This window comes from Mesocricetus auratus, unplaced genomic scaffold (assembly GCF_017639785.1).
Source record: "Mesocricetus auratus isolate SY011 unplaced genomic scaffold, BCM_Maur_2.0 Super-Scaffold_6730, whole genome shotgun sequence".
In the NCBI taxonomy this organism is placed as follows: Eukaryota; Metazoa; Chordata; class Mammalia; order Rodentia; family Cricetidae; genus Mesocricetus; species Mesocricetus auratus.
The window spans coordinates 83,575,009-83,600,844 of NW_024429184.1; the positions used below are offsets into that span (position 1 = coordinate 83,575,009).

The 25,836-nt window shown below is 33.6% G+C and overlaps 1 protein-coding gene across 3 annotated transcripts in view; it reads left to right on the plus strand.

Moving 5' to 3' along the window:
* Positions 1–25,836, plus strand: part of Dcc (DCC netrin 1 receptor) — a 1,023,267-nt gene that overhangs the window by 506,098 nt on the left and 491,333 nt on the right. For all 3 annotated transcript variants that reach the window (XM_040741618.1, XM_040741619.1, XM_040741620.1), the window contains exons 3-5: positions 2,626–2,910; positions 18,718–18,868; positions 20,276–20,412. In XM_040741618.1, coding sequence (XP_040597552.1) covers positions 2,626–2,910; positions 18,718–18,868; positions 20,276–20,412 — 573 coding nt within the window. The remainder of the gene's footprint in view (positions 1–2,625; positions 2,911–18,717; positions 18,869–20,275; positions 20,413–25,836) is intronic.

Below are 25,836 nucleotides of genomic sequence, written 5' to 3' on the forward strand. Positions count from 1 at the left end.
AGATACTTACAACAACATGGATGACTGACTCAGTCTCTGAGTTCCCTGAATCCTGTCAGTTTCCTTCTCAGCCTGTTAAAATTCTGTTAGGTTCCTACAATGCAGCATAATAGCTTGTAGACTAGGAGCCAATCCCATTGTCTCATTATGCTAATATGGTAGCTAGATGAGATTGACATAGGAAAACAATTGTTGAATATCAATCTGAATTCCTTTTCTGTATTTTCTGCTCTAGCACTAACTTGCTAGCTAAATTTTTAATATTATTGATAATCACATGGAACACAGTGGTCCTGAATTTGTATGATGTCTCTAACTAATGTAGAACTATGTGTTACCATGTATAAAAGTATCCAGATGTTTTTCCAGCTTACCTAATATATTTTATTCTAACATATAATGAACTATATTGTTATTGTATAAATTTACTATAATATATTATGATGTAATTATTCATAACTATTTTCCTTAATTATAAGATAATCACTAACAATGAAGATAAGAAGGAATGCTATTAAACAAGCCAGAAACTTGTATCCTAAAATAAGCTTTATAATAATGCTCCTACTCATTGTAGTTTCTTTATAATATAGCAATCACTCTTCAATTTCATCCTTTTAATCCACACTGATTAACAGATTAATATATTGCATCTTTTTCTTTCATATACATTCAAAACTGTACTTAGAGCCTAGAAAGGACTTTGATCCATGAGCCAGGGAGCAAATTAATGGGTTCTTATTGTTTTCCCAAGCACTCAGAATAGCTCTAACTTAGTCATAGTTGGGTTCTTTTGATTGGAAAAGTAAACTTTCACAAGTGCCTGGTGCCCTTTGGAAATACCTCTTTCAGGTTGGTCCAGGTGGTTCCATAGACCCAAATTCCAGAGTTTTAACTTTAGGAAACCTATAGGTAGTTTTATATCCCACTTATGTGGAATACATTTCAACTAACAAGTCAATATGAAGTACCTACATGATCTTGTATTAATCCTTCATTTTAAAGAATATTGTGGCTCCTTACTATTATGTCACCATGATTTCAAGTAGTTTAGGGAGAGATATAATAGTAGTAGTCTCTAGCAGCATGAACCTATTCTACATGAAGTGCAGAAATAACTTTATACACCATTGACTATAAACCCTAATATTTGAAGAGGATATGAAGTTTTCCCTTGACCTAGGTCTGAAACTTCACTATAATGTTTCTTAATGCCTCTCATGTTAAATTGTGTTTAACCCAGTCCATTTACCTCTGACCTTTTGTTCCAGCCTTTCAGTTTATGAAAAAAATTAGGTTTGGAGGAATTAACAGACTGAAGTTCAAAGTAGCAATAGGAAAGTGGATCACAATAGAATTTGTCATTGATGAAATATTGATGGGAAAAAAATCAACACTTTTTTGACATGATTTAATTCCAGATATGGGAAATTCTGCTGTAATTTCAAATTAATTTTAAACACTGTAACACCATTAAATATAATTAGTAAAGTCCAATGAAGCCCAGAAAGATGAATTAATAAAATTTTATTGTAACATTTTCCTATAATGAAAAGATTAAAGGGAAATCAAAATATAAGAATGATGACTAAAGCAAGAACCAAAAAATTATTAGTTCTAGAAACATATGTCCAGTGTTTTATAATGATACAATTCATGCAGGCTTGTTAGGACTCACTAAATACTAGAAAAATCTCAAGGATTAAAGTCTAGGATGATGATATACTCTTGTTCATGAAAGATTTCATGAGACAAGGTCAGAGTATCTCTCCAATGCAGCATCAAGGTAGAGTTTCTTACTCACCATGCTTTGCTCAATGGTGATCAGTTTCTTTCCCTTTCATCCCTACTCATCTCTACAAACCATTTCACATGTCACTTGACATGAACATGAAAGCAGTCATGCTGACTAACTATAGTCTCACTGCACACACCAGGAAATTAAACATGGTATGAAATAATTCATATGTATAAGTGGCCCATAAAAACTAGTCTCACTAAAACTTTAGGATTTTCTTTTCTACACTGCAACCACACCAGGGAAATACTGGTGAACACTCACATTAAACTGTCAAACTAACCATTGACTGTTTTCTGTTTCTATAATTGCAAGTGAATATCTCTCTTCTTTATTGGAACTGTCTCAAATTACACTAAACAGTCAGTTCTTGAATCCTGGTAGCTTTTTATATATTGATCTAATTTTAGGTAACTTAGACAGTGTAGCACATTGGGATTCAAAAAAGCAAGATCCCATTTGTAGCATTGACACATAATACCATCATTATCCTTCATGTGGAATTGTAATTTTCAAAGCACAATGTCCTCATTTGTAAAATTAGACTAAATTTATCTGTTCTGTTTATTTTACATGAGTTTCTTTTTTTGTTAACCAACAGTTATAATTAAAGAAGCCTCTAGAGACACTATTATACAAGATAATATTGTCATCTTGTCTTAGCCAAGTAATCTACTTGCTGTGCCTGATATGATATAATATGTCAGCAGACTAAACATAATTTGAGAGTATATGCTCCAAGATACAGTATCTCATAAAGAACAAAAGATATTGTTAATTATTTTCCTTTATTTGAAAGACTCATCTGTTCTTTGTGTTTCTCTTAGGACCACTGAGGTTCCTTTCCCAGACAGAATCTATCACAGCCTTCATGGGAGATACAGTGTTACTCAAGTGTGAAGTCATTGGGGAACCCATGCCAACAATACACTGGCAGAAAAATCAACAAGACCTCATCCCAGTTCCAGGAGACTCCCGTGTGGTGGTCTTGCCTTCTGGAGCATTGCAGATCAGCAGACTTCAACCAGGGGACATTGGAACCTACCGATGCACAGCTCGGAACCCAGCTAGCACAAGAATGGGCAATGAAGCAGAAGTTAGAATTTTATCAGGTATTTCAATATTTACCTTGTTCTCCACAATAACACTGTGTAGAAGAGATCAAATATTTGTAATGATTACATGTACTCTATTGCTTACTGAGTTTTCAGTATATATATCCTTTGTTTTTGATAACATGCTGCAAGAGATTATAACAGCTGTTCCTAAGTTTCTGTGTACTACTAATTTTTAAGAGAAACATATAAATAAATGGGCTTTAACCTCATTTATTTTCTTATTCATTCTTTCATTCATTAAGGTTTATTTCATATTTTTGACAAGTCCATTTAGAAACACTTCTCAATTGATTTCATTTTCTTCTAACAGTGGTCTAAAATATAGGCATCATTGCTATTTACAAAAATGAAAGGATTTGTGAGGTTGAATATAAGCCCAAAATTAGCATCTAACAAACATCTACTCAAACATTTATACAACAATTTCTGGAAAGCACTGTACTATGTATAACACTGATTAAAACTGACACAAGTTCTGGACTTTTACAGTTCAGGGTTAAAGAAAACATACAAGTCATTATAACAAAATGTGATTAATGTTATTTTATAAAATTTTGTTGCTTTATATCTTTCATATTTTTCTTATTCCCTGGTAATTCTCTGACTCTGACCATCATTTTCTTTTCCTAAACAGTTAGAATTTGGATTAATTGTATCTAAGGTCTCTTCCAGTGACTGCTGTTATCACCAATCTCTGTAAAGTCTACATCTGCACTTGGTCTTAGGTAGACCTATACTTACTTTGGCTAATCACAGAAAAGCATTGAGAAGTTTTAATGAACTGCTCTTCAAATTGTAGGTGCTGGTATACATCTACACATTCCTAATTACTTGTAGTTTTCATAAATATTTTATATAGACGGAGTATAAGCCTTTCCAAAAGAAAACTAGCAATCCAGGTAAAGGTTACTCAGTGGTTTATATAAGGCCATAAATATCAACAAATGACTGGATTCTACTAAATTCTCATGTCAATAATCAAGTAATTGTGATAAGTTTCAGTTTTTAAAAACTTCATCCCATAACATTTTGCTAACACCTATATAACAGCCATTGGCTATACAAAGAAAAGTTGGATGATAAATTCCTGGGGAGGAAATACATAAAACAAATATTTTATACTATGAACCACACGAGTTAGAAAGCTCTTGTCCTATGTATGAGAGAAATGACATTAGCTTCTCTTGAAGATAAAGGCATGTCTAACTAAGGGAACTATGTATCAGGGAAGAAGAGTTAAGGAACAAAGTGGAGGCTTTTAAGAAAACATCACAGACTCTGTGAGACAAGCAGTAGAAAACAGAGGAAGGGGCGGTGGGAGGGACAAACCAGAAGGAAGAAAGTTAAACTGGGAAGAGGGACAGGTAGAAACTGTCATGTTAACTGGGCAGAGAACTGAACATGAGCAGCCTCTATGGTGGCATCAGGTGTTGTGACTTATGAGGGATGTGATGTCATCTGGGCTCTGACAAAAGCTGGGAAGTGGAATCTGAACAGAGACTAGACTGTGGCCATGTCTTACATCTTTATGAAGGCTGAGCATTTGAGAAGACATATATGTGTATAGCATCAATTATATATTTCTTTCCTTTATTTGGTTTTTCGAGACAGGGTTTCTCTGTATTGCTTTGGAGGTTGTCCTGGAACACACTCTATAGACAAGGGTGGCCTCGAACTCACAGAGATCTGCTTGGCTCTGCCTCCTGAGTGCTGGGATTAAAGGTGTACACCACCAATGCCCAGCCAATTAAATATTTCAAGAGAGGTTTTTTCATGATATTTCATCTTTTCCAGGTGAAAATAATTATTTCATTCAAGAAACAGGAAAATTAGTAACTAATTTAATTTGTTGATTAATGATTTAAGACAAATTGAGTTTTTCCTTATGAGTAATTATATGTTTTTATTTGAGTAAATTAGCAGTAAGCAGCTGTAATACATTTTTTGAAATATTAACTGAAACACTACAGGTGGTGATGTTTCAAAACATCATATGCAAAGAGCAGAGCCTCGGACAGTCTCACAGAATTATAAATGTGTTTTGAGCCATAGGTTGATTGAAAGAACTGGTCCAGGAATAGAATTCTTATTTAAGAATTGTTAATAATCTAATTGAATGATTCAGTTGATACTTCTATCTACTGTTTATTCATTGAGCTACATTCAGGAGATTCTGGGCCCTCTATATACCTAACGCTGTGAAATTTCTGCGGCTGGCAGAAAATATATACTGTTTTTTTATGTTATTTAATTTTATTTCAAATAAAATATGGACAGTCTTCAATATTTATCTTATTTGTGAACTTAGAACAGATAATTTCACTTATCGTTAAGAAGACAACTTAATATGGTATTCAACATTATACTTTATTAAATATTTCTTTTAATTCAAAGTTAACTACAGGTTTTCATTTTTAAAAAATCTTGATTCAGTTCCACACCATAGGAATGAAGTGGTTTTCACAAAAACACAAGATTCAGAAATATCTTTTTGTTTTCATGTATATATAAATATTACATATATACAAAACACAAGACATAGAAACAATTTTGTTTTCAAGTACATTTAAATTTTACATATATATTATGTATGACTTGTAAAAATTTCCAATAATATCATATCACAAAACAATAAATATGTTTTATGTTTTTTTTTTAAAAAAAGACTCAATTAACTGGTTACAATGTTACAAATCTAAATCCCAGAACATAGGAAGGTGAATAGGGAGGACTGTATGCTTCAACCAACTTGGACTACATAGCGAGCAGCTGGCCAACTGTGTAGACCCTCTTCATACAAGCAGAACAAGTTAGTGACCATCTGATTTATTCAGATGCTGCTGCTGCTGACTGATCAGAGTGGCAGCGGCTTCAGCAAGATCTTTAGAGCAGACAGGACTGACGTTTGCAACTGGAGGTGATTATTTCCCTTAGGAAAGGTTTTTCAGTAGCAGGGCCTCCTGCCTAATAGCATTTTGCTGACTGTGAAACTCCTTTCAGAGCCAAAGCCAACCTTTGAAACTCAGTTTGCCTTTATCAACGAAGTTGACATCATATTCATTAACTAACTTTTTTAGGATGATTGAGCTCCTGTGCTTATCCATAAAATGCAGTCTTCTATCCCCTGATGCTGTAGCAGTACACACAGGTCTTCAAAACCCTCTAGTGTTTTTAGCTCTTTTACTATTCCCCCCATATCTGAGGTAAATTTCATCCATGTAAATGTGCAACCCAACATCATCCATGAAAGTTGGAATCAACCAACTTCATGACCCTATTCATGTAAACTTTGTGACCTTCCACCAATCATAAATATCCTTAATGGAATTTAATAATGAATCTTGACCAAAGATTTTCTGTATGACAGAAATAGCCTTTTAAAATGTATTTCTCAAATAACAAGATTTGGATGTGAAATTATTTTTTGAACCCAGAGATGCAGAACAGATGCTATATTATCAAACAGAAAAAAATGATCTCATTAAACTGTTCTTCATTGACCAAGATCACTTCAAATTGGGATTAATATTTATATATTACTCCTATCTAATCTAATAACAATGATATAAATAATTATTTGTAATGTAAATAATTCTTTGTAAAGAATTGTTTCTTTTTTGTGTGTGAATAAGTAGATCTCAATACTGGGCTTAAATGTTCCATAAAATATCCTGCAAATAATTGTTCTGTCACCTAATTTTTGTTGCACTCAGAAAGCAAAAGCAAAGTAGAAAGATGTACTATATTTAAGGGGCCTCAAGCGGATTTTCACAATGGTGGATGATCATCTGATTTAACTTAGTTCTTAGTTATATTAGCACCTGACACATGAAACACTCAGAGTTTTGAATCACTGACAACATCATTGACATTTGTTTCCAGCTATGAAACTCTTAGGTATTGTCATCTTTCAATAGAAGACTGTTGGTATATTTTGGAAGTCAGCTTTGAATCTTTAGCATTTTAAATTGTTCTAGCTAGATTTTTTGATACTTTGTTACATCTTTTACATCATTACTAGTTGTTTCAATCAACTATTTGTACTTTGAATAGAAATGAATCTTTTCTTATACCACATGAATCAACCACTTCTAGATTCAACTTTTCTTCTGAACCTTCCTCACATTGCTCACCTTCACAGAACTGAATGGCAGTTAAGGACTTGTTCTCTATTAGGGTTTGACTTAAAGGAATTTATGGCCAGGTTTGATCTGGACAGAGTACTCCATATCAACAGACCAACTCTTTGGCTTTCTTGTCATTTATAAGCTCAGTGGAGCACTGCTTAATTTCTTTCTAGACATTTCCTTTGTACTGATAAGTTGACTATGTGATTGGTACAAGGGCTCTTGCTTTCAGCCACTAAGCTTTCAGTGAAAGTCCCTTCCTTGCTGAGCTTAATTGTTTCTAGATTTGAATTTAAGCCAAGAGGCATATGACTTTTTTCAATTATACACAGTTGGCCCAGTTTCATTATTACCCTGTCTCAAAAGCAAGGGAGGACTGAGGAGAGGGAAATATGGAAAGAGTATGAAATCACATCTAATTTTTTAAGTTTGCCACCTGTGCCATGAATCCTCAGTGTAATTACAGTTGTAACCAGAATATCACTGATCATGGATCACCAAGCATATATAATAAGAGTAAAAAACAGTGTGAGAATTATCAAAATTTAATGTTGGACAAATGTGTTTTTGACAAACAACATGAACAAATAAAAGAGTAATTATTTATAAAATACAACCAAGAACAGAAAAAAATCAGAGATATACCAGAACACATTACCACAATATCTTTTAATAATATATGCTGTGTAAGTATCTGTAAGGGATGGTGAACAATACACTAAAATGATTTATAACTTATCATCAAGCTACGTTGTTAATTCATAAGACAACTAAACTAAGATAAGCCAGGAAAGGGGACATTAATGTGAACACACACATACACCCAGCTCCAAATGAGCACAGATAACTAAACAAGCCTAGGTGCATATTTGGGAAGTCTTAGTTAGAACTTCTAGACCACAAGAGGACTACTTTAGTAAAGCATGACACCAGATGATATTAAATATGGAATATAAAGTTGAACTCAACATACTGAGAGTCTTAAATCCCATGTCTAGACATTTAAAGTGAGTTATATGTATCTGTGGTTGGGAAACTTTGCAAGTTTTAAGGAATGCATATTGAACACAGAAAACACAGTAGAACACAGAAAAACAGAAACAAAGAAGTGAATAATAAGTATCTTTCAAAGACTTTTCTCTCAGTCTTCACATTGTGTGAATTAAATGATTTTTCCAGCCATTTAGCTTGTTTTTTGTAGAGGCTACTTTTGAATGTACTGTTTCTGACATCAGGCTATAAGCAGAACACATGTGATCATTTAAAGATTTAAAATGAATGTCATTATTACCTGTGTTCCTATCATATATGTGTTTAGAAATGAACATGTTAGTACATCAAATTAGACTTCATGTAGTGCAGATTTACTACACACCATGATTTATCTGAACTACACAAAAGGTCTGAACATGGACTGCCACCATTCCTTTTCCTAGATTTTGCTCAGATTGTGTTAATGTCCCAATATATTATCATGAGAAATGATTAAAGACATGGATTTTAAACCAAGTTAAGTACAGATCTTGGTTTCACACTTCATAGTTGTACAGTCTCAGACAAATTACTTAATTTAAAGCATTATCTTGTGAAATGAAGACAGAGCTAGAATATATTTTGTGGGATGATTGTAAAGATTAAATTGGACAGGCCAGATGCATTTGGTAGTCCTCAGATATACTGGAATTATTTTTACATTTTAGAAGCTTCCTCAATGCTAAATAATTCGATTCTCATATAAAGATTATTTTTGATTATTACCTTGTTTTTCTTATGGGTATACAAGCACCTCCATAGTAATATATCAGTAATTTGTCTAGTTTCTCCTTTCCTTTTTAATATCCAAGCTACAACTACATGAAAACATTTGCTCTCTGGAATCTCACAGTCTGATTTCAACCCAGGCTTCTTTATCAGCATCTTTTCTTCTGTTGTATAATATAGGCCACAACGGCTTAAATGAGAATGAGAAGAAAAATATGCTTGCTAGTATTTAATCTTCAATTTCTAGTAGCAATCCATTCAGCACTAATGTCCTTGTTCCTGTCTATTCTGAGAATTGGTAAGATGTGATCTGATTTTGCAAATGTCTTCACTGTCAAGGATACCATTTTTTATTTCTTCAGCCCTGACCCTGCCTTGGGTAGTTTGCCATAGAAACTACTTTTTGAAATGTACAGGGCAGTTGCAATCAGGTGATAACTATTGGTTAAAAAAAGTTCAAAATCGTGGGATTATTTTTTCTATTTTAGATTAATAAAAATACTTTTGCTAGCTTATATTAGAAAAAAATCCCTGGAAAGATGACCAAATGTCTTTTATTATGTACAATTGACCAAGATTCATTATACTATGTGGGTCTTTACCACACAGAACTGCCATCTATTGAAAACTGGGTTGAACTGGCTCAGGAATGAATGTGCAAATGTGTTATATTAGGATTAGCTACAGGAGCTAAGGCCATATCTTACTGGATGAGAGACTACTGAGATACCCACACTTTCAATGGGCTTGTCAAAATCATCTTGGAGATGGCCCAGCGGTTAAGAGCAAGTGTGGCTCTCACAGAGGGTCAGGTTCATTTCCCAGCACCCACATGTTGCATTACAACCAACTTTAACTCCTATTCTCAGCCATGTGCAACTCCAGCATCCAATGCCCTTTGAGCCTGGAATGTGTGTTGTGCACATACATACATGGACACAAAACACTCAAATAAATAAATCGAAAAAATTAATTTAAAAGTCATTTCAACTGTAATAATATTTAATTTTTAGCAACATAAATTTAATTGCTATAGATTAATGAACATCCCCTGTCTTTGAATCTCTTAATACAATTGGTTTGTGTCAAGAGGTCCATGATTCTTACTGAAAAGGAAAATACTAGGGGAACTAGTTCACAATTCAGTCTTCCTATTACTTTCATGTCACAGTGATTATGCCATCATCGAATCCATTTTTTTGCTACTTTCCCCTTGACCTGAGTAATGTTCGATATTAACTTGATTATTTTGGGCCCCAGTCCTCATTGCTTGTCAGCTGATAGCCACAGGTGCATCCTGTTCTCTAGTCCTGGCTTACAGTCATGGCCTTGTCCACCTGACATCAATATCTAGCACGAGGAAAACACGAGCTCTTACACCTGGTGTTTCTCCATTGTGCTGTAAGTCTGTATATAAGGCTGCTCACTCCTTAGACAAACACACAGGCAGACATGCAGAAATGGCACATACACACATGCTTTCTCCTGGCAATAAAGGTGGCATATGCATTCTCTTAGCACAAACAGCCAGACTTCATGTCTTTCACTTCTTGATACCTTGGATTTGTTCATGGCACAGATGCCACAGAATACTTTATGTTCTTTTAGCTTCTATTCTCTGAAAATTTACTGTATCCCAAAAGTTAAAAAGTAAAAATAACAGTTTCATGGAGGATCTCCAATTGGAAGAATGATATTTCTAGAAAAGAAGGGATCCTGTTTTTCCCCAAGCACAGTGAGGCAAATATATGTCCAGTTTTGTCTTAATTACAAATGAAATGTTAGCATCCCTATATGAATGAACAGAAGACCAAGGAATCTTTTCTGATTCAGACACAAACATGAAGCCTTCCTTGAGGATATGTGCAAAACAAAATTATAATTTATCAGTGAACAAGTGTCAGAAAAAAATTCTGAAATCACTAGGACACTTGCTTTCTCTGCTACCTTTGTTTAACACTAATTTCTCCCTAAAGAAAAATAGAAGTATATTCTCTCTTAAGGTATGGCTATATCTTTTTAGACTCAGTGTACTAAAAACAGGAAATAATCTACATAGCTTGATGTATTTATCAAAAGCAAGTATTAGAATGAAGAAACCATTACTTTTCTTGAAATTTTCAAATACTTCTAAATATGTACATATAAATTATGAAGATTTTTGATTCTTTAAATTAACTTTGACACATCACAATAGCAACATTTGTTTCCTAGAATTCTAAAATCAGCTTTAAAAAATTGAACCATTATAAAAGTGAAAAATCACTTCCTTCAGACCTATTTCAGTATTCATTTAACCAAAATTTCTCAGGGACAGAAGGTACTTAGCCATAAGGTAGTGACAAGAATAGATGTTCCCCTTTCTTTCAAATCTAACCAGAAATAGCAGTAAGTATGTGATCATGGAAGAGGAAAGAGGAAATATGAACAGATGTAGGAATATTTACTGATAAAATTTCATTTTTAGGACCAAATTGGTGTAAATAAGGCAAGAAAATGATAGAATATCAGAGTGAAAAGCATCTCCTGAGAAATGGCTCCTTGCTTTACTGTGTTCAAAGCTCTCTAGTTTATAGCAAGATGGAATTTATTTCATTGTTGTTTTTATGAAAGACATCCTGGTTTTTGTGATCTGTTGAGATTAGTTTGGTTTTCAGGAAACCAAACAAAACTAGCAAACAAAAACATTCTAAACAAGGAGTTGAGAGGATTGTCATGGAAAGTCTCACACTGAGCAATTATCATAGCATAAACAGGATGGTGTTTGAGATGTGCAGACCTGTGGAAGCCTAGCTAGGACAAAGGCTGAACAGCCAGCAGGTGAACAGCAGGTTAAGCTGAAGGTGAGAATACAGATAAAGGCAACCCTGAGAAGTTCCAGTTGAAAAATCTGTGATAAATCAACTAGGTATGATCTTAATAAAACACACCAAAGAATATACAATGGGGAAAGAAGGTATTGTATTCAGAAAGCATGAAAATTGAAGCTATTACAAATTATTTTAAGAGTGACAGTTATTAAACTTTGAAAACTAGTGATTTTTTTCTTGCTGACGTGGATTCAAGCAATCCATAATTTAGTTTTCCCAAGCCTCGATTATTCTTCAGAATCAGCACATGACTTTAATGGTGAGGTTCCTAAATAATAGTTCTGGAAAATGGTCCCATTGACGAGAGGATATCATCACAGACTGAACACATGTATTTACTTATCCAGAATCCTCAGCACTATGTTCTGTGATGTAAGATAATTACAATAGAGTTTCCTTTGACTCTAAGTATCAGCTCCAGTTGGATAATTTACATAGTCAACCTAGTCATTTGCTCCGAGAGTCTTTTTGTTTTGTTTATAATTCAGGGTTTCTCTGAGTAGCTCTGGCTATTCTGGAACTCACTCCGTAGACCAGGCTGACCCCAAACTTACAGAGATCCATCTGCATCACCTTCCCTGAGTCCTGAGATTATAGGTGTGTGCCACCACATCCTGGCTTTAAGGGTTTTAAAAAACAAAGGCTTGATGTATTTGGAAAATCTATCCCAAGAGTGACTACAGAGTGAAATCTTGTTTGTACTGAGACTCAGATGCAATTGACCACAGCAATGCAGGATAGTACCCTTTGTTTCAGAAAATGTCACTGGAAACTATCAATTCTCTACTTGTACTAGTACTAGTATACCTTCTGTCTACCTCTTTGTATCAGTGGCTCTGGTGATGGTTGTTGGGCTTCATTGCTGAGTATATTAACAATAAGCACTGGGTCATAGTATATTATTCTAGAGGATTAAGGAATAACAATCTCAATAGACTCTTGCTGAGTGGTAATGAGTATACTTTTTTGAATAATTTTTAAGATTAATTTTCTTGTTTTTTACATTCTACCCATAGCCTCCTCTCCCACCTCTCTTCCCAGTCATACCCCTAGAACTTGGGTTCATGCCTCACATTGGGCACCACTTGTTACAAGAAGCCCTAGCCATCTGTTACATCATCTCAAGAATTTATTTAGGTATAGGATATGGACAATCACTGACTGATACAGAACCAATTAAATGCTACCACTAATCCAGCTCCTCCATCCAGCCATTTTGCCCAGGGGTGAAGAGCATCAACCCCAAGTCTCCTCTCTACTACCTGCTCTACTCCAAGCACCCAAGACAGCAAGAGAGTGCCCAACCTTCTCCATCAGCTTTTAAGCTGCCATGTAGGCAGACCACATCCTAGTGCTTGTTGCCCCAAAAGTTGTTGGCTAAATGGATTTAAATCCACAACACTCCTCCCTCTTTCTCTCACCCCATCCACTACTCCTCCATCGTTTCTCTTCAACTACAGGCAGTTATCCCATGGATAACAGCAAGCGATGGTATATCAAGGTCAGTGGGATCAGACACCCCTCCTTATCATATATTTTAAAGGTTTTGCTGTTTTACATGATAAAAATAAGGATAATGATGAGAAAAACAAGAAGGATGAGCAAGAAGAGAAAAGGGATGAGGAAAGGAAGTAGAGAAAGATAAAGGAAATTGTAGCATCATCAGTTTCTTGTCTGGGTAGGAAATGTGATCTTGGTTCTTTCATGATGATTGTTCTTCCAATCTGTTTTTGCAGGTTTTCAAAGAATGGTTTATGAATTTTTAGGTTTCTTAGGCAATCTGTGAGATCTGAGCTCCAGTGTTACACTCCCTGTTGGAGTTTTTTCCCATGATGCCCAAGAATGCTCTTGATGCAGCAGTAATAAATATTAAGCCTTTTGAATCACTATCCTTGATATCCTATATTTCATTTGGTTTTATCTTATTCTGGACAAAACTGGGAAATGAACATGAAGGTTGTCACAGTGCAGCCTTCTGTGATAACTTGAATGCCAAACAGATTGAGCTACCTTTTGTTGGCTTCCCTTATGGAACATTAGCTTGATTTGAAAAGACAATCAAAAGAGGAAGACATTTTTTCTAGACACAGATACTTGCTATAAATTTTATCAATAGTAAAAAATTTGAATGAGTCACTTGACTAAAAATGGTATTTTCTACCAAGAATGAAATTCAGTCTTCTTAGATAAAATTAGAAATTTGAAAAATCTGTATATTATTTGGTGGTTTGATAGCTTTCTAATATTAAAATTCATTTTTGATGGGACTTCAGGTAATAGTAACAAATGATTTTTTTTCTACAATGATATATGTCAACAGTTGGAAGTCCTATCTCAAACAGTGTACTATTGCAAATTACCATCAACTGATGTGACAAAATCATACAACAGTAAATGATCAATTCAAGTACAAGATGAGCCAGTTTTTGTATAAGACATTATAGAATGTTTATTGAAGCCATGTTTGATTCCACATCACAAATAACTATAAATAAACTGGTTGCTAGGATTTGGAACAGTGTTAAGTATAGTTCTATATTAGCTGAAGTTTATCAAAATGTCCCTTTGACAGTTACATATCTATCTGAAATTTGACTATTTACAGGCAATGCAAAGAAATACCTATGTGAAATATATGAATGGAGAAATCATAACAACCAAGTTATTTTTAATCAAGCTTCTCATTTAAGGAATTTATACAAGTATAAAAACTACTACTGTTTCACTAGTTTTTTTGGTCGAAAATTATGTTACTCTTGAAATGCCCATTCTCTGGAGTTCTCAGTAACAACCAACATTTTCAGATCCTCAGTTGACATTATCATGTAATTGCATTTTCAATTATTTTACAATAGTCCCTCCCAATTCAGAGAACAGATGAAGCTAACGTGGGCCAAAATTTCCATTTAAAAAGAAGTGAAAAAGGTAGAGAACATGGGACAAACCGTCAAAGGCATAAATTGCTATGAGGTCATTCAGTGCTTCAAGGCATCTCTGTATATGTATCACCCTGTAGTAACTATTGTCTGCTAACTGTTCTGCCACTCTGATGGCAGACAGACTAAGTCAAAACACACACACACACACACACACACACACACACATAAAACCTCAACTGGGTTTTAATTGAAGCAGATTGTGATCATTACAATCAATTTAGAATCACAAGTCATTCAATTTTGTACATATTCTTAAGTTTTGTATTACAGAATATTTCCTTGTAATTATTGATATAAACATTTGTCAAAGGAACATTTTATTAGTTTTAATGCAGAAACTTTCCAAATTTGTTATCTAGTAACCACAATTACATTTCTCCAGTTTCTATTTGAAAATATTTTAAACCTATAAAACTTTCTGAAGTATATGTACAGTTTAATAAATAACAACAAAATGATATCTCATCCAATTTATATCACATTGAAGACTTATATTCACATGAACCACCTTTTACTATAATGAGCATGCATCATTAATTCAATTGAAAATGTTTCATATGTTCTATTACCTGTATTACTCCTTAAGGACTTGAATAGCTACTGTCTATAAAACTAGAATACAAAGGACATTTCATTAATTACTAATTCCACCCTGATATTAAAGTCCATTTAGACAACAAAGAGTTATCATCTGTAATTTCTAGTTTTTCATTAAACTTCTATAGAGTTTAAAGGAAGAATTTTCATCTGCTTTTAAATATTTGCCTGGAATTTTAGTCATTAACTTTTATGATTTCTTTTTCTCTTTGTAAAAATTATATACACCTTACCATAGAGGAGTTTAAAATAACTCTTCACTCTAAAAATACTACATGATATTTTGAAAACCTTTCAAAAATACAGAAAAATGTAAAGGTTAAAATGAAAACCACCTGCAGTTCTATCACACACGGTTAACCTTGACAATCATCTTTATTCTGCTAATTTTAAAATGGAGGCATGGTTTTTCCAATGTCTCTTTAAATTTTTCACTTTAAAAATTGTAAAATGGAGGGGTAATGAATTTGTGTGTTGTCTCTCTTGGTGGCCAAATCATCCTAACAATATAAAGACCCCAAAGTAAACAAAGACTATAACCGCAATGGCCAATTTGTGTTTTAAATTGTTCAGTTCGGTTGTCTTGCTTTCATAGTTATGTGTTTGTTTTAGTTGCTTTCCAGATAGCTAACCAAATGTAGTCCCTTAATACAGTGAAAGATTTATTGATGCTTCTGGATTTGTAGCACATTGCAGCAATTCCTGTTTTGGGGGATTCATTTTAAAATTTCTTCTTCGAAATCTGGCAGTTGGGATTGGGACTGTCAACTGGGCCTCCATTGCCTACCATGTAAGGGGAGACTCATGATAATGGCCCTTAATACTGATCTATTGACTGTTGATGGCTTCTGGAAGTAGGATATTATTGTTTCCTGTTGTGTACCTAATGGTGGGCTGATCAGGCTCTCATGCATGGCTCCAAACCAACTTGGATAGGCCTGGTTAAACTTAGTGGGTAACAAAATAAAGCATGAGAAATAGAATTTTAGGGACCTGCACGTGAGGGGTGGCACATGGGAGTGATCAGTATGCCTTGTCTATAATTGTCAAATAACAAAAATAATTAATAGTATTTAAAATCTATCTATCTATCTATCTATCTATCTATCTATCTATCTATCTATAAGATCTGTTCATGAACACCAAGCACTGAGAATGACTAAATTAGTCTTCAATTGGTGAACTTATAAGCCAATGAACAAGTTTGGCATAGTGATACAATTACATATTTTTCAACAATAAGGGCCAAGTATCAGCCACAAAATGAAGGAATGGTAAGGATATAATACTGAGTTTAAAAGTGCAGTTTTGAAGATAGAATATAATATGATTAGTAATTATTAATATTAATATTACCACAACCTACAATCTGTCATGTTACTCATGTAAAACCTTAACACAGAGAAAATGCAAATAATTTCAATTCTCAAAAATGTTCAGTGGTGTAAGTAGTGAAATTATTAGCTATCCCTTAAAATTTAAAGTAGAGCTAATAGAGGAAAGATGAATAAGTAAAGAAACAGAATATTCTAATGATGAATATATGACTTGCATTTATATAAGCCTATATGGAATAATTAACCCTAATTTAAACTATGGAAATAATTTAATAACCATGTTAACCTTGGTAAGAACTGAGCTATTCTAATGTAACATAAGGAGATAGTAACAGAAGATGGGAAGCTGACACAGAGGTACTAACCCTGTTTTGCTTTGTTCAACTTTGTAATACATTGAATATTTTTAAATTATTAAAAAGTGAAATATTTATTTTTATGTGGTAGTTATGTTTTCAATAATTTGAGTTGTAATCTTTATTCCATGGTTGGTAAATAATTTACCTATATAACATTCCAGGTAAAATTTCCTTTAGGTAGAAAATGATATTAAGCCCATCTCACCAGGGTATATAGGAGTCTTGTGTAGCATGTATAAGAATGATATTCCTGGAAGCAAGTGATGAGACGTTGAGTCTGAATGAATTGTCTGCCTTAGCAATGACAGCTATCTACAGTGGTATATTGTGTGGATTTGTCCATTTCAGAAAATATTTTCCTTTGGTGGTGTTATCTTTTGAACCATATTTGTTTATTTGAGAAGTCACTTATGAGACGGGAAATGTGCCATTCATGATTTCCAAAAATCTTGAGGCATTTTTCAACAACATTGGTTTAGTAACAATTAACACATTTGGAACAATGCTTTGAATATTTTCATTGTGAAGATGATTTATTTCAGTTATTGAAATGGCCAGAGGCAGATATGAAAAGACTGAGAAAGTTTGAATTTCTATACACAAAGTATTTAAAATGAAAGTTACTATCCCAGTAATGTATTTTTCTTCTATCACTTCACACTCAAACAATGTGAGATTGAATCTGGCTTGGGACAATAACTCTTCAAATGTATTCCAGGCCCTTCCCACATAATTTCCTATGAGACCAGCAGCAGCCTACACTATGGCACAGTTGCATCTAACCTCATTAGTGAATCTTCATTCACCTATCTCCTAGATGTAAGATTTCATCATCTCATCGCCTCACTTTCTTTGTGTTTGGATTTTACTTTTGAGTGTGCAATATTACTGACAAGTTAATTATTCATATTTCATTAAGTTATACCCTTGATTAAACTTTCCTAGAGGAAACATGTCTTTAGGAAATCAACTCTAATGTCCATTGAAGAACAGGTTAGGTCAGCGGATAAGGGAGTTGCATTGATTGGTAAGTCTACTGCATTGTGTCTGGAACTCATAGTGAAAAGAAGGGTGCTCTTTGCTCTGAAGATCTAGCAGTTCCTTGGTGTTGAATCTATGCATAGGCTCTGAAATTGTGCTTATTCCATGTGAGGAAAATTCATGACTTATAGGTCAAGTGAGGGTAAGAAAGAAGCTCAAGAGTCACCGGATGCACATCTGTGCTAGTAAACATGGTTAGTACATATATAAATGAGGTGGTGTGAGAGACAAGGTGGAGGGAGGCTGAATTCCTCATTCACCCAAGCTCTTAGCAATGGGGACAAGCTCAATCTTTGGAAGGATGTCAAAATTTTATAATGAAAACAAAACTACACCATAGCCTGATTTACTTTTAGAAAGCAAGCAATAAAATTTTAGCAGGCGTAACTTTTGCTTGGAAACAGAAAACATATCCTCAAAACTGTATATCCTAATAAACTGTTTGTATCTATCTAAAATCATTACATGTTCATTTATTATCTTACATATCAACAAATAGAAGTGACTTTTAAAAAGCAGAAGGAAGTAGAATCAAGGTTAATTGTAGTATCTACCTTAATTCCTCTTGCCTTATGTTTTGATCGTTTAGCAGCTAAGAATATTCTAATGTCAGGATTTTACATTCTGGGAGTAGAGAAACTTTCACAGAACATTATCCTCAAAATTTCCTGGCATTCTTCTACTTTTCTAACTTTATTCTTCATGGTCTTATATCATGACACATATGACTGTAGTTACAATTTATATGATGCTGTGTTTTCTTTCCATAGATCCAGGGTTGCATAGGCAGCTCTATTTTCTGCAAAGACCATCCAACGTAGTAGCCATTGAAGGAAAAGATGCTGTCCTGGAGTGTTGTGTTTCTGGCTACCCTCCGCCAAGTTTCACCTGGTTACGGGGCGAGGAGGTTATCCAACTGAGGTATTACACACCGGGATCTTGAGAACTATATACTATTGTTTTACACTTCTTGATAGGCACCAAAAGTTCCAGCTTTCTCAAAATAATTAGATTTGTTCTCAATTTTGGGGGGACGATAAATATATAAAAGATAATTAACCGTTGGTAGTAGACGATGAGGAAATAAGTAAAAGCTGGGGGATCCGTTCTGACGGGAATGGAGTTAGAGTGATACTGAGATGCAAGGGCATTCAGATGATGTCATCAGAGGAATGTGAGAAGGAGAAGGTAAATCTTATACGTTCATAACACAATGTGCGTCCACATGCACCACTCATGAATGCATGCATATCTACACACACACATGTTACCTAGCTTGCTATTGTAATCATTTCATATTACATACGCATGTATATATTTCACATTCCATACATAAAAACACCACATGGTATACCATAGATATAAACAATTTTCACTGTCAATTATATTTCAATAATTGTGAAGATAGAAAAGGAAACATTTCTTCAGTTTAATGCATTGCATGTCATTTTAAGATCCTCATATATATCATAATCCCAAATGTACCTCTTATTACTCCCAATTAATATAAATAGAAGATAATGCTGGAGAACATGGCTCACATTGGATTAGCCCAAGATTAATAATAAGGGAAACATAGAAAGCAAGTACGTGGTTGAAGGAAATACTTAGTCTAAAACACATTGATTAAATGGATCTCACTTAAGAAATTAAGTTCATTGATTTGAATTACTAATATACCCCTTTTAGCACATTTAATATCTGTGATGAGATATGTGCATACATCATAAATTATTGTTTAAATTGTGCTCAATGTAAGTAAGTCTTTAGGCAAAAATAAGACATAGGATGCTATCATGGTGTTTCTGAAGTCATGAAGGCATACAGGAAATCTGATCACTACCTTACTTTGATACAGCAGATATTCTTGGTTCAGTTGAAATGTGACTTTTTAAACGGTGACTGAGCTATATATCAGAGTGGAACACATTGATTTCCACCCTGGAAAACCATTTCTTTCACCTTAGAGTCCCTAAAATTTAAAAATGATTGAATCATCCTAGATTATTTAGAAATTTCTTATTAATTTTAGAATAGAAATTTATGATTATATATATTATTACATTTATTTTATAAATATAATACATTAGTTTTACATTTAATCTGGTTAAACTTTGAATCAATACACAGAGCCTCCATGTGGGAGTTTACCTTGAATTAATACTACTTCAATGAGTGAGGTATATTAGATCCTTGATGATATATGAATTTTATCTCTAAAGTTCTACAGTATGAGAATTTGTGAAATTCATTAGCACTTCTGAAGTCTTGCCCAATGTCCAAATATGTTAACTGACTATGTCTTTGTATGTGACCTCTATCTTACAGGTCAAAAAAGTATTCATTGTTGGGTGGAAGCAATTTGCTCATCTCTAATGTGACAGATGATGACAGTGGAACCTATACTTGTGTTGTAACATATAAGAATGAGAACATTAGTGCCTCTGCAGAGCTCACCGTCTTGGGTAAGTCGGTGATTGGAGATTAGTTTATATTATACACTTCAAAATATACCACTATAACATTTTAAGTGCTTATCGCTGATTGCTTCCCATATTTATTAGCGTGAAATTGAAAGGTCCCAGTATACTCTGCATGCTCTTGCTCTGCTTTGATTAATTGCACAGGGGTTAAATACAGTGCTTGAATATTTGCTCATTGATTAAAAGCCACATATATTACTCCTTACTTTAATTATTTTAGTGATGAACTGAAAAGTTCCCCCAAAGTGTTAATGAGCAGATGTGTTGAATAACAATGAAGACTTCTAAAAATATCATATACACAAAAAATAAAAGATAAATGACAGAAATTATGTATGATACTTAATACAAGTGGAGAAGATGATGATACTTGAAATAATATCTCTGACATAAAATTCAGATCGCTAAGAAGATTTATTTATTAATATGGAATAACTGTAGGTGTTGTGTTGAAAGTAAACAACTAAAATCCAGTATGTTTAAGGAAAACTTGCATGGCATGAATGCAATTTTAAGAGTTTAAGGAACATTATTGAAAATTAAGAATGATGATCTGTACCAGGTCAGACAAATGAATATATTATCATTGTCTTGGAATTTGTTTTACATATTTTGACATCAATTATGTACTTTGAAGAAAATACATTAATATTTTCTTTTTTCTTGGATATGACAAAACATGTATACTGATTTTTCACTTATTACTATGAATAAGTTCTTCTTGTCTTTATAAAAATTCAAGAAAATCCACAGACTGTTTATAAATTATTCTGTAAAAGCTAAAATATATTAATGACATAAGATGTGTCTAGCTGCTAAATTATATCATTATAACTATGACATCCATTTTGCTTTGGACTTAAAAAGGTTAGGGAAAAATAATAGGATAGATGGTGGTTTATGTAATATAGTTGCTTATTTTCTCATCAAAATTTAAATTCTAAAAAACAAATGTGAAAATGATATTAACTCTTTAGATTTAGAGACAGCATTACTTTAGCTAAAATTTTAACAACCTTCAAGCTGGCAACAATCTAATTTATATTTCAGTAGCGCAAAGTAAATACAGCATTTGTAATGTCAAGGAACTATAACAAATATTTCTGATCATAAATGGTCATTTAATGTGATCTTTATTAGTCAAATAATGAATGTGGTTATATAATAAGCTCGAATTTAGACTGTTTGTAGTTTTACATGAACTTATGAGACTACAGTACTTTTTGACATCTAAATTGACTGTACATGAGTGCTGATATCTGAGGACACATGGAAGTCATCTACTATATACCTGTGTAGACATGTGTGTCTGAATGCATACTGACATAATTTACTTCATGAGTTGTACCAATTATTATAAAAGACCTATATATTTTAATATACTCAAAATGGAAAAGCAGCAAAATTTCCCACTCTATAGGATATATTTTCTGTCTTTCTTAGGAAAACATTTTAGAAACTTGGCATAGTTTCTTACAGAAAATTCCATGTCTACCTGAAGCATGTATGACCACCCACACTATAGAATTTCTTTATACTAATAATGGCAATGAAAAAGTCATACAATATTTTAAATTCTGTAGTATCATCTGATTACATATATTCACACATATGTGAAACATACAATCCTTTAAATATGTACATGTACATTAAGTGTATATATTATGCATGAAAATTTATATATGCCTATATGTTTATACACACATATGTACACATATACATGCAAATAATCCCTTACTGAATGCTAAAATAATTCTTCAAAAGTTCTCCTGTGGGAGGTGTATAAAGACAGCACATTCAATAGAAGTGATAGCCCTTGTTGTAGCTCTATATAAGTTTAGAAAATTAAACAGACTAGGATACCTTAAACGACATCTTTATTCTTTTAAATGGCTGGTATTGAGAAAGTTGATTGTAAATTCATAAGAAATTAATGCCTGTCTGGTCTCTGGCATCATGATGTCCTTTAAGAGTAGTCGTTTCTTTTGCCTGGAGGACAGTGGCAGTGGAGAGGATTTGGTCTCCTGTGTTTCAAACAAAGAAGTGTAGTGGTAATAGGCTCTTTCTGACTTCCAGTCTAACCAAGCTTCTTGAGTCTTTTCCACACTCCACTACCCTGAGATCTAATAAAACGCAAGCATTGGTGAAGTGGTGAGGCAGCTAGCCTCTCCTTAGAGGAGTCTGTTTGAGTATAAGACATCTTCACATTGAAGAAGAAACATGACCCATGCCAATGCTGAGAGTTTCAGATTAACTCTGTCTGATGAATGAGTTCTCAGACAGATAAGTAACTGTCCCAAGGAAGGATCCAGGCTTAAATCTAGCCCATTGTTCACACAGCCTCAGGCCCGAGTTTAATATCTTTATGATTCACACACTTCTCAGTTGCTGTATTTTTTTCTTCTGAAACAGATAGACAGGTAGGTAGGTTATGTGATATTAAGAACTGATTTTGGTTGTAAATTTCACAGTTCATGATATAATCACACCTAGAAATATGTGAATGTATTAGAACAATCTTCAGAGAACTGGAAATATGGGATAATAAGGTGCAAAGATAAAAATTGCATTGTTCTGTGAAAATAAGGTTAAAACAATTTTCATACTCATAGCCTACAAAGAGGCAACAAATACATAATTGGTTTCATGTGTCTCTCTCTTATTTTTTAAAACTACACATTACTTTGATAATCATAAAAATAAATGAGACAGTATAAAATTAAAGCATGCTTTGTTTAAAAAGAGGAGAAATAAACTCTCAGCAACTCAGATAAAAATTGTTTAGAAAATAAAGGTGGAACAAAAAAAGATACTGGACATTTTATGCAATGGATAAAACCAATCATCCTTATTTTTTAAAATTTCATGATTATTTGGGTTTTGCTTGAATGTCTGTCTGTTTCAGAAGCCTGGAACTGGATATATTGCTAGGTGTGAGGTGCCATGTGGATGATGGGAACTGAATCCTAGTCAGTCCTGTAGAAGAGCAGCCAGTGAGCTTAACCACTGGTCCACCTTTCCAGCCTAGAGTAAGGCTGGTCCTTAAATGACATCCTGCCTAGCCAGGCTGCCAGAGAGCAAACAGGCTTGTTACTCATGGAGATAAAATCAACCCACTCAGCAGTAGCCACTTAAAAAAGATCTTGTTTGAGGCATCTTAGTCTTTGTTTTTCTACACTAGCATTGGATTGAAGCAAAGCCCACATTTGCTCCACCTAAAGTGAGGTGAATGTTATATTGCATGATTTGTGTTCTCACTCAAAAGGAATCATAGCATCCTCTCTGTTATTCCTCTGTATTTTCTTTTAAGTAGTTGAACTATTTGTGTTGCTAAATTATATTCGAAAAGAAACACACACACACACACACACACAACCTCACAGACCGAATAGCTAAATTCGTATCTATTCATTTCCAAAAGAATGTAGACCTGCTTGAACTCTCAACAGTGTAATTTACTCTACCAATAAAGCAAATCTCTCATTTCCTTATCTCACAATTACCTATCATGGAATCTCCTTTTCAAAATGTACATCTCTGTGGCATTACATTTTCATTTTAATTTAATTTAAAAACTTCATTTTAACTTGTATTTACTAGACATTCACATTTCTGGGTTTGAAAACTTGCAATCAATTTTCTTGGCATTTAAATATTTATTTAATCATATATATATTCTTATCAGAAATTCCTTACAAATAGAAAAGCTTTACTTAGGCTGTGTGTGTAGTTACATATCAATGGATGAGGTTGTTTTATTTATAGTCAGTGACTTCTTACCACTAAATTTGTGTTTGTATTATAAATAATCTTTCAAGAAAATCTGCTTAAAGATTGCATATTAAATGTGTCTTTTGGAAGCATCTTTAATTTTCTTAACAAAGAGAAGATCTATGCTTATATCTTAAGATGTGTATTTTCATTTCTTTTATTTTTGTTTCCAAGAAATCACCATGGTAACTGAGTGTACATTTTAATCATCTCCCATAGACATTTTATGACTGATAACTACTACCCAAAACTGGATTTAATAAAGAAGTTGTGGAGACTGTTGTGAATACTCTTAGATCTCAGAATGGATGTTCATATTATAAAGTGTTTTCGACAGTGTCAGAATGTCCAAAGATACAGTTATTATTATCACTCAACCAGACTGTTTATTTTTAAACAGAATTTACTGCCTTTTAGGAATGTATGCAATGAAGAGAAGGGATCTTTATTATCTACGTTATTCAAATGTATCTTCCTATCTTTCAAAAATTTAAACATAGTTGTATTTTTCTTAAGGTTGATGTCCCACAAGAATAGCAACTTGTACTTTTAAATTTTCAATCATGCATTTTGTCAGACTCTTGTTTTTCTTTCCAACTTGTGATTGTTCGTGAAGATACACTAGCTTTGAATGTGAACCTTCCTTAACTCATGACTTTTTAAGTTTTCTAAACAACTAGATTAAAGGGAATGTTGCTCCCCTTTTCAGTAATTTGAGTCAATAAATATCAAGTGTAATTTAAAGTGTAGCATTTACATTGCATTCTGATAAAATGAAAATTGAAAGTTTATAACACAAAACTAGGGTAATTTTGTTCAAATAAATAGCACAAATAGATTTGCAATATATATTCTAATAATAACCACTTGAGGTTGTGTTTTTGAACCTACAAATAAAGGTCAGTTAGATATTTGTGAGCATTTACATGATACTAGACTGTAAGAATACCACAAAAGGGTTTGAAACCCAAGTTTAATGGACTTCCCATGCAGTTAAAATCCTCAGCTTATGTGTCCAGTGCTTATAAGGCATTTTAATATTATTTGTAAAGCTAATATCTGTAAAGATTTGAGTAGTTGATATTGCCTGTGTTTATTTGTTTGTATATTTTTCTCACTGTGACTGGCATTAACAAGTTAAAGAAGGATTTATTTAGCCTCACAGTTTCAGTGCTCTTAATTCATGGATACTTGTCATTGTCACTTTTGATTGTAGGGAAAGTACACACAGTAGAAGGTATGATGGCATAGAGCATTATAGCTCATAGTCATTTAAAAGCAGAGAGAAACAGCAAGAAATATTGAGGCACAAGTCATGTCCTTCAAAGGCACGACTCAAGTCAATTACTTCCTGTGGTATGCCCTGACTTTGGTACTACTTCCTGTGTTATGCCCTGACTTCTACAACATTTCTCCTCTGAAATCACTAATGGATGTTCTGTTGATGATGGCAGGACAGTCGTGGTTCATTTCTATCAATAAAGTTATCAGTTTAGACACAGTCCCTCAACATGTAAGCATATTCAAAACATTCACCGCCTTGGTTCTCATAGAAGCAAGGTCTGGCCTCAAGGAATAAGGTTATGAATGGGCCGAAAGAGAGGAATGCTTGACAGATGTTCTCTGAAACTTGTG